General features: G+C 39.1%; 1 protein-coding gene across 1 annotated transcript; it reads left to right on the top strand.

The window, feature by feature from the left end:
* The first annotated feature begins 861 nt into the window (after positions 1-861).
* Hmgn5 (high mobility group nucleosome binding domain 5) lies at positions 862-9,291 on the top strand. Its single transcript, XM_032889755.1, is given in 9 exon segments — positions 862-1,088; positions 2,847-2,870; positions 3,412-3,441; positions 3,696-3,749; positions 5,642-5,776; positions 7,626-7,642; positions 7,644-7,816; positions 7,819-8,124; positions 8,272-9,291. Coding segments are annotated over 9 exon segments (1,200 nt in total). The 5' UTR covers positions 862-1,073; the 3' UTR covers positions 8,718-9,291.
* The last annotated feature ends 1,130 nt before the right edge of the window (positions 9,292-10,421 follow it).

The raw sequence follows: 10,421 nt of genomic DNA, 5'->3' as shown, positions 1-10,421 counted from the left end.
AAATGGAAGATTCTCAGCACAGAAAGCTGCTACTTAAACACTCAGACTAGAATAGGTTTAGGTGGCACTTCTGTGGGCCAAAAAATTTTTTAAAAAATAATAAAAATTTAAAAAAAGGAGGCACCTCAAGTTTCAGTAATGAATATAACAAATGGTTTTGGTTTGCTTTCTATGTAGTCTTATATATCGTCTTTGAATTAGGAATCCATTAAAGCCAATGTTTTTCCTCTGGGTAGACCTCTGCTATTACAGACTTCCCGCGTGGCCCCATTTAATTCTCGTTCCAGGCGGAGTACTAGCTCTTTTAGAAGGTAGGCGGCCTGCAAGCGAGTCCTGCTCTTCCAGGTCCCAGATTTATTGCTACTCTCCACCTGCGGGAGGCGCGCAGTTCTGGCACCCTTCTAAAGCCAGGACCACAGTTCAGCCTTGGCGGGAAGTTCTCACGACCAGAAACGTTCCCACTCTTTTTCTGAGCTCTAAACGGGTGATCCTGTCACTCCGACCTCGCCCTTTTGCTAACTGGGAAAGACTGGAGCTTCTGGCTCAATCCAGTCTCAAAAGGGCCCGCCACCCCGCGCGAAGAAAGAAGCGGGGGTGGAGATCGTGGGGGTCAAAAACCAACTGTTTGAGCTTTTGCTTGTCGTTCTAACTTTAAAAAAGGGTGAAAGGCAAAAAAAACTGGATTTCCTGCTGGTCACGTTGGAGCACTAGGCGTCTGCTAAGTGCGTGGACTCCGGCACCCTAGAGGCAGTCAAAGCCGGCAGCGTACGAGGGCTTCGGGCAAGTTCGCGGGCCACGCCTTCCGAACCGGCCACCTCCCCTCATTGGCCTGACAGCCTGTCACGCCAACCCGGCTCCCACTTCGGGTAACCATTCACGTAGTTTGGTTGCGTCTTGGCGTGTTTAATGTTGCCAATAACGAGAGATTTTTTTTTAGGGGGAGGGGGGACGCGAGTACATATCGTGCTGCAATTAGTTCATTGAAAACTCAGTCGCTCGCGGAGCAGTCAGGCAGAGACTCCTCTCGGCTTTTTTCCCTCCTGCCTAAGGATCTCCTACGGAGAGCTGCAACAATGCCCAAAAGAAAGGTAAGTGAAATGGGAAGATAGACGGGAGATTTGCTGCCGAAATACATATTTCCTACGGCAGAGATTTCGATCTTTTTGAAAGAGCATTTTGGCTTCTAGTTTGATTTTGTGATGTTCTGAATGGAAGGCGAGGGAAAGGTAGCGATCGGTCTGTGTTTGGTTTCGGAAGGTCTCAGTAGGCAACTGGTATTTCTACTTCTTTTTGGCTTTGGTTTCTTTTGTTTAAGAGGAGAGAATCGTTTGAAGGGGTGTCTCCATGCTGAATTACTAAACAGCCCATAGCGCTGTGCTGTCCTTTTCCTACCCCCCCCTTCCTCCGCTTAATTATTGGAGAACTTCTTCTCCAACCACACTTCAGCGCCAGCTTCCTCCTCTACCTCAGCTTTTCTTGGGGAACCATCCTGTTTGGGGGCATGGGGCCCTGGCTTTCTCTTGTTTTTGCCTTTGTTCTTTCCGTTTTCTTTTTTCCTTTTCCCCCCTCTTCCCTCCTCCACTTCTTGTCATGCCAGATGGCTATGCAATGGTAATCCTGTGCCATTAGGCGGCGCAGACTTCAAACTGTCCTAGAGAAGGGAGAGATTCACCGCTGTAATTAGAAACTTTAGATCTGAGAGATTTGGCACTCTTGGAACTCTCTAGTTAAAGGTGGAAAGGTGATTAGAGAGCCGTGTCCGAAAAACTACTGCCAGCGTTGGTTGGTGGGGTGCCGTGGGATTAGTTCACTTTAGACGAGGGGAGTTGATCCGAGCTACCGAGGGCTACAGGTCTTCTGTAACCCTTCACTTCAAAATTCCTGTCTCCGCGCAGATAGGAAATAAGTTGAAGCTCAGTGTTTGTGCCACCCCCCTCCCCGAGTCTCTTACAACTAAAATGGAATGTTGTTTCATTGCTTGGTGAAATCATAAAATAAAATACTGTGTTAATGTAAAAACCTTATGATTGTTTTTATATTCTTGTGAATCCGTCCGCCTTCCGTATTCCTAGAACAGAGAAATGAGGCTGAAATTCCTCAGTGCTCTGGGGCTGTATCATTGAAATAATAGCCTGGTAATTCCCAGAGTAAAGGGCTACTCAGATACGGAAAGCAATTGTTTCTTCTGTAACCCACCACCCCCCCTTCTTCCTGAGGGCTCCCGCCGCCTTCTGGTAATGTCTTGCAATGGATCTGCTATTTTGGCAGAGCTGACAGCAACCTTTGTAGCAGGTGGCGGGTTTAAAATCCTGGCCTGCTTTTCCTAAAACCAAACGTTGACGTTGCAACAAAGACGTCCTTCCTTGAAAGTATGGTGGGATTGTTGTTTTGTATGCAGAACTTGAGGAAGAAAGTAGTCCATAATCAGTAGAGCTAGTCAGATAGATACAATTGCATGGCAAACATAAGGCAAGAAAGGGAAACTGCGAGAAGCTCCGCCTTCTTTCGTCCCGCCCAACCCTTGTTTTGGCTTTAACATTAGAGCAGGTGGATTTTAAAATGAACATGATTTGTTCTTAAGTGACGTTATTTATTCAAAAAGATTACACTGACTCTTTGTAAACTGGTCTTAAGCATGAACTTGCATCTTGGTACACGTTTCATGTTACTAAAACAGTAGAGGTAGAATAGCTACTAGAAAGCAACACGTGGCTGCTGGAGCAGGAACCCAGGGAAAACGTCACAAGTGTCTAAAGTCGTAATTATAATGCATTGTCAACCTTCTCTGGTCTACATGTTTATATTGATGATCCTATTTCTTTTTTGTATTTTCTCCCTCTACACAGGCTGCAGGTTATGCGAGCCAGGAGGTGAGTGTCTTTAGTTTGTGAGTTTCTTTGGGGGGAAAAACACACCCATTATAAACTAAAGACACATAACTAGGTAAAAATGCTGGTAGTTATATCTTTACCACCTGAACACAAATGTTGTGTGGGTATGCCAGTGATGTCTCAAGTTACACTAATAAAAAAAAAAGACAGACATTTTAGCATTTCTGACCCTACTGTGCTTGTTATAAGATCCAGAGAGCACCTTCTTCAGCTCAAATTCTCGTTTGTCAGTCAACTGGTGAGGAGAAAGGTATATTTTAATTTTAAAGTGTGCTCCTCAGAAATGGCCATTTTGCTGATTTATCTCAGTGAAAGAACCTTGTCATGGGATTCTATTCCTTTAGCATATGCAAGGTTTCCGGGGTTGGACCAGATGTGTCTATGACATTTTTAAAGAAAATTTATAATCACTTCTTTAATAACAACATTTACACAGTGCTACACCAAATATTTTCTCAGTAAAAATAATTCTAGATTTGTATATCAATAATTCTTTTGACTCTCTTTTTTCCACTTCTAGCCAAAGAGAAGATCGGCTCGACTGTCTGCTGTAAGTGGTATTTATAAAATGCTACCCATGCATGTATCATAGAATCGAGTTTTTAGAACTGGGAAAGCCTGCATAATATTATGTTTAGTACAAGGGCTATTTTGAAGGTTTATGGGAGAAACTTTACACATTAAGGGAAAGGATTCTTTCCCTAGTGCTTGGTTTAAATCATATGTATGTATTTCATTATTAGTGCTCTTTCTTCAAATATGATTTCTTCCTCTTTTCTTATATAATGACATTTTCTGATGCAGATGCCTGTGCCCTTTACACCGGAGTTGAAACCTAAAAGAGCATCAACTTCAAGGGTAAATATTCAAATTATAAATTTGAGGGAAATAAATTCTTTTTAGAAATGAATTGTGAAAGTGCACACACCTGATCCTTTTGTTTTCTGCATAGCTTGCTTACACAGAAATCTAATGTATAATACAGGACATATGGATGTACTGGGTGGTGAATGTTTGGACATTTAGTTATTGTAGCTGTGTCTTAGCATTTTTACTTGGTAGTTTCAACACGATATTGTAAATGTAAAATAAAAAATTTTGGTGGGTAGACCCATTAAATGTATATGCTTTTGATATTTACCAATATTCCTGGGAAAACAAAGGCCATACACTGCAGTAATGTGATAGTGTATTATAATAATAGCAGTAACTAATATTTGATAATGCTTCCGGAAGTACTATCATGTTTGTTGCTTTAAATGAAGTCAACTGCTTTTATATAGACTTTGGCGCTTGTGTGTTATAGCTAATGACAGGCCGAAAGAGAAGTAAAATCAATATTAAGTTCACTGTTAATTGCTTTATATACATTTTTTTGTCACAATTACAGAAATCAGAAAAGATTAAAGTTACAAAAAATATTTGAGGAGAAGCCAGTAAACAGTGTTTCTCCATGGCTTCTGCCTCACCCCTGCCTCCAGGTTCCTGCCCTGGCTTTCCTAGGTGCTAGACTATAAATAAATCCTCCCTCCCCCTCCAAAAAAAACCTCCACAAGAATATTTGAATACTTAACGTGGCAGGGAAATACCATAATCACAAAGGTGGTTTTCCCAGGGAGCAGCGCCTGATGACTATAAGGATGAATACAGATCTAAGGAACTTGACTGACCCATTGGCGGTAGTGGGAGACTGAATTAGTGCTTTCCCTGTGTGTAGGGGTGATCATTTTTGACATCATCTAATCTCACTTTGTGATTGAAGACACAGCAAACCATGGTCATTCTTGTAAGATGCTTTTGTGAATTTTTATTTTAAAAATCCTTGTTTAATTATCTCATCCAGTCAATTTATAAATCGATGTAGCACTAGCTATTGAACTGCTCTCTGCAAGTTGCACTGAGAGAGCGAAGGTGTGGAAAGTATAGGAATAAACCATGAGAGCTGTTATCTAATCATGTACTCTAAAAAGTATTTATCTTGTACTGTAAAAAGTATTTATCTTGTTCAGATCTGTTCCTTATTTGTTAACAGGATAATAACTTTTATGTACATTGGGGTATATAATTTCTAACATAATTCCATATGTGTTTTCTCAATTTCCCAACAATATTCCTCTGTGGTGAGTGATATTATCATTTTATGTATGAAAACACAATTTGAGAGATTTATACCATTTCTCAAGATCACTCTATGTAAGTTAAGGACCTAGGATTTAAACATTTTTTTTCCTGGCATTTTTCTCCTGTATATTCACTTAAGCAACATACTTTCTTATAGCAAAGCCAAAAAAAGTCTTACAAATATAAAGATTAAAACAGTTGCATCCTATCTATGGTGATCTCTTCTAGATGTGTCTAAATTGATGTTCTAACATGGCATTTCTCTTAATTACTACCAATGAAGACATAATTAACCCAACCTTCTTGTTAATGATTAGACTAGACACCAATAAACTGACTAAACTGACTTTTGGTAAGAGACATATCAGTTTAACCAGATGCTGGGAATTGGACCTTGGTGGACACTAGTCAACATTAACTTGTTAGTTCTCATTACACTCCTCATAAAAGCATATTTCCTTAATTTATATAAGAGTAACAGAATGCAATTTTAATGCTATGTTAGAAGTATCACTAAAAGAGTTATATGTTAATTTTACTGCTATCAGATTTTTGAGTACTATGTTAAAGCTCTCCTGAATCAACATAGCAGCTAAACTTTGTATATTTATTTTTGTGTTGCTGGGCAGAAAACGAAGACCAGAAATGTCGTGGAAGAAAACAAAGATGCAGGTGCCACAACAGTTCCTGAAACCAAGCCAGAAGTTGTTAAAGAAGAATGCAACATGGAAAATGCTGAAAATGGAGAAGCCAAAATTACTGAGGTACCCAGAAATCTTATCTTCTTGAAAAGTTAACAAGCAAGTGCAAATAATCATACTTGCCTTTTGGTTTAAAAACATAAATAGTAAATGACTAGTGGTTCCATGGTAAAATGGTGTCTAAATAGAAAACGAATGGAAAATGAGCTTTGCAGGTAATATTAGCACAGTTGGTTAGCATTGTTATTGATTTAACAATGCCAGTAAGAATGACTTACAACAAATAAAATTCTCTTATTAAATATAAGCCAAACTTTAATTCCTTTTGTCAACTCATAGACTATTTTTAACTTCTTTTCCCAGAAAATGACATTTAATTTCTTCTATAGATGATTAAGTAAACTGTCTTAGAACTTTTTGTTTCAGCCATGGTCTCCTATAGCCAAGGACGGCCTCAAACCCATTATATAGTCAAGAATGACCTGGAACTTCTGGTCCTCCTTGTCTCCACCTCTTTTTCTGGTTCTCCTTACCTCCACCTACTAAGTGCTATGATTACAGACCTGCAGCACCACACACACCTAATTTATGCAAGGCTGGTGACCCAACCCAGAGCTTCATGTATTCAAGCATTCTATCAACTGAGTGACATGGCCAGCCATGTATCATGTTTTGAATAAGTGCTATATATTTCATGTATACTACATTTTTAGGTACTCTAGTAAAATTACTAAATCGAGGTATCAAATCAAACGTACATGAATGTAACATCTAAGAAACCATTCAGGATTTTCAAGTAATTTTTGTTTTTAAAAAGGTACAAATATGTTGGAAGGCAGAGGTGAGTTTGTCTCTGTGAGGCTGACGACTGGTCAATACAGTTAGTTCCAGGACAGCTAGAGCTACCTAATGAAACCCTGTCTGAAAGAAACAACAAAAAACACACAAATCTAAATTGTGCATCGTGGTACATGCTTGCTACCCCAGTGTCTTAGGTTTTAATGCTCAGAAGAGACACCACAACCATAACAACTCATATAAAGGAAAGCATTTAATTGGGGCTGGCTTCCAATTTCAGGGATTTAGGCCATTATCTTCGTGGCAAGAGCATGACAGCATGCAGGCAGACATGGTGCTGGAGCAATAGCTGAGAGTTCTACATCTGGTTTTGCAGGCCTCAGGAAAAGAGACTGACACTGACCTGGCTTGGGCTTCTTAAACCTCAAATCCCACTCCTAGTGGCCACCGCAAGGCCACACCTTCTTCAACAAGGCCATACCTAATCCTTCTCAAGTAGTACCATTCCATTATGATTAAACATTAAAATATATGAGCCTACAATGGCCATTCTTTTTTTTTCTTTTCTTTTTTTTTGGAGCTGGGGACGGAACCCAGGGCCTTGCACCTCCTAGGCAAGCACTCTACCACTGAGCTAAATCCCCAACCCCTACAATGACCATTCTTATTCAAACCAACACAGACAATATTTGGTAGATGGGAGCTAGAAAATCACTGTGAGTTCAAGGCCAACTTGGGTGAGATCTTGTCTCAAAAGAACAGAAAAACAGCATTTTCCCAAAGACTTTATCTCCACATGTTTTTCTTACTGAGAATTTATGACATAGAATAAACAAACAATCTTTGCTTACTTGTTTCATCATATTTGTAATGAAAAGTATTTATATAGACAGGGTTTACTGAAATTATGGTTGCAAGCATCTGTTTGTGGTGCTTTGTATCAAGATGCTATATTTGTGTATTGTTTGGAATATTTTCCTTATATAGGAAAAGTACTTCTGGCAAACAAACTATAAGTAGGCTTCTCATGAAACAAGTATAATTAAACTAATCTAAATATTCAAGGGAGAAAACAGCTCTCAATTTACAATCTTTTTCCTTTCATTATATCTAGGCACCCATTTCTAAATGGAACTGAGGAAGCTAAAAGAATGATAAATGAAGACACTGGAAGGAGATGGAGGAGCAGAGCAGTTATGGTAACAGAAGTTGCAAAAATGATGAGCTAGAAGCAACATTCAAGATGTGGAGAAGATGAAGATGGAAAAGAGCACGAAGATGCAGGTGAGGGAGGAGAAGATGGGAAAAGGAAGAAGGCCCAAAGAGAAAACCAGATGTAGCTGAAATCTAAGATGCAAAGGAGGCCAAAGATGATGAAGAGAAGGGAGACAATGAAAACTAAGATGACAAAGGAGGAGAGGAAGAAGGAAGAAGAGAAAGATGATTAGGGGAAGTTGAAACAGAGGAAGAAGTAAAAGAACAACAGAAAGAGGAAACTGAGGGGGATGATGGGAAATGCAAAGTAGAGGAAAACAAGGAAGGTGGAAAGGAAGGTCAGCATGAGGAAGAAGGAAAGGAAGATCTGCATGAGGAAGAAGGAAAGGAAGATCTGCATGAGGAAGAAGGAGAGGAAGATCTGCATGAGGAAGACAGAAAGGAAGATCTGCATGAAGAAGACAGAAAGGAAGATCTGCATGAGGAAGACAGAAAGGAAGACGGAAAGGAAGATCTGCATGAGGAAGACAGAAAGGAAGATCTACATGAGGAAGAAGGAAAGGAAGATCTGCATGAGGAAGACGGAAAGGAAGATCTGAATGAGGAAGACGGAAAGGAAGGTCAGCATGAAGAAGACGGAAAGGAAGGTCAGCATGAAGAAGACGGAAAGGAAGATCTGCATGAGGAAGACGGAAAGGAAGATCTGCATGAGGAAGACGGAAAGGAAGATCTGCATGAGGAAGAAGGAAAGGAAGATCTGCATGAGGAAGAAGGAAAGGAAGATCTGCATGAGGAAGAAGGAAAGGAAGATCTGCATGAGGAAGATGGAAAAAAGAAGGCTGACGGAAACGAGGATAAAAAGGAAGAAGAAGAGCAAGAGGTTGCTGCAGGTGAAGGGAATGATGAAAACAAGGTGGAGGTGGAAGAAGAAGCTGAAAACAAAGACTTCAAACAAGATGGAGAGAAAGAGGAGCCTCTGAGCATTGTCTAAAACTGCCCTCTGTGAGATCATAATTTGGTAACACGTACCTTCCTGTTGTAATGTTAATAGAGATAAATATTTTTATCAGATATTTTATAAACAGTGCTTTTCTTTAGCATCATTCAATCTCAGATCATCATCATACCAGTTATTAGTTGCAAAACACCTAACATGACACCTTTATACATTTTGTGATTATAGTAGTGCAAAATAGGAAATGTATACTTGCAACTTTGTGAATTTCATTGTGTGTAAGTTATGTATTAAATTTTTGAGTTTCAATTTTATTCTTATACGTGGCAATTTTGCAGAGTAAGAGAATTCCAAAAGAAAGAGTTTGGCACAACTTTGCTGTAGTTCTCTAGGTTGCTTTTATAAAGAAGGTCAACTATTTTCAGGTAATGCCAAGAGTTAGGATTGCCATTACCAAATATAACTGTATTAGTAGCTTGGAAAGAATATAAAATTTTAATTTCATTTTTGAAGAAATTTGAATGTTTATTTCAGGAGGGCAGTTTTGACTATATGTGTATGCACAAAGTTTTGCTGGATTTATCATAATAAAAGAGCTCCACAAAGATAATTATTGTTTGTGATATTTCAAAAACTATAGTTTAATGGAAGATTTAATATCTTTGATTTTTCTCCCATTTGCTCTTCAGGAAAGCATTCGAGGATTTTTTTCACTGAAATACAATTATAAAGCATAAAGTTGACTATCATTTTAAAACATGAAATATATTTGGTTTAGATATGTTCATTAATTTATTCATTTTTATAACTTAAGGATATTCCATTTAGTCAAGGCACATTTGTTTTTCATAAATATTCATATTCTTTCTAATACTAGTTTTTGTGTTGCTGTATGATCAGTGGTGTCTTTTAACATGTAGTAGTTTTTCTTAATTGATGATAAATCAGTTCATTTGATTGTCTTTGTAACTTACATAGGCAAAGCACATTTGCAAACATGCTATACATTTTTAAGATTTAAGAGTTCAGCTGGAGAGAGATGGCTACTCTTCCAGAGGTCCTGAGTTCAATTCCCAGCAACTACATGGTGGCTCACAACCATCTGTAATGGGATCTGATGCCCTCTTCTGGTGTGTATGAAGACAGTGTACTCATATACCTAAAATAAAGAAACAATATTTTTTAAAAAAATTCAAAACTCTCATGGACTAAACGACCACCCAAAGAGTACACATGGGGAGACCCATGGCTCCAGCTGCATATGTAGCAGAAGATGGCCTTGTCGGGCATCACTGGGAGGGGAGCCCTTTGGTCCTGTGGAGGCTCAATGACCCAGGGTAGGTAAATGCTAGGGTTTTGAGGGAGGAGTTAGTGGGTGGGTGGGGAAGCACCCTCATAGATGCAGGGGAGAGGGAATGGTATTCCATTCCCCTGTTGGGACTTTGTGGAGGGGGAGCTGGGAAGAGGGTAACATTTGAAATGCAAATAAATAAAATAACCAATAAAAATACATTTTAAAAAGTGTTGGAAGTAGAGGCAGAAGAATACAGAGTTCAATGGACATCTTTATTATGCAAGGACAGAAAACACTGCCAAAGCATCACACATGAATTTGTCATCTTAGTCTATTCTGTTGTTGATGGTCAGAGTAACACTACCAGTGTTCTCTCTATACATAAGTTTTCTTTTCATATGAAACCCTGTCCTCTAGGCAAAATAGCCTGCTTTACCTTATAACAT

Source organism: Rattus rattus, chromosome X, assembly GCF_011064425.1.
Source record: "Rattus rattus isolate New Zealand chromosome X, Rrattus_CSIRO_v1, whole genome shotgun sequence".
Classification (NCBI taxonomy): Eukaryota; Metazoa; Chordata; class Mammalia; order Rodentia; family Muridae; genus Rattus; species Rattus rattus.
The sequence above is the reverse complement of the archived record's forward strand: the minus strand, read 5'-3'. Positions and strand labels throughout refer to the sequence as shown.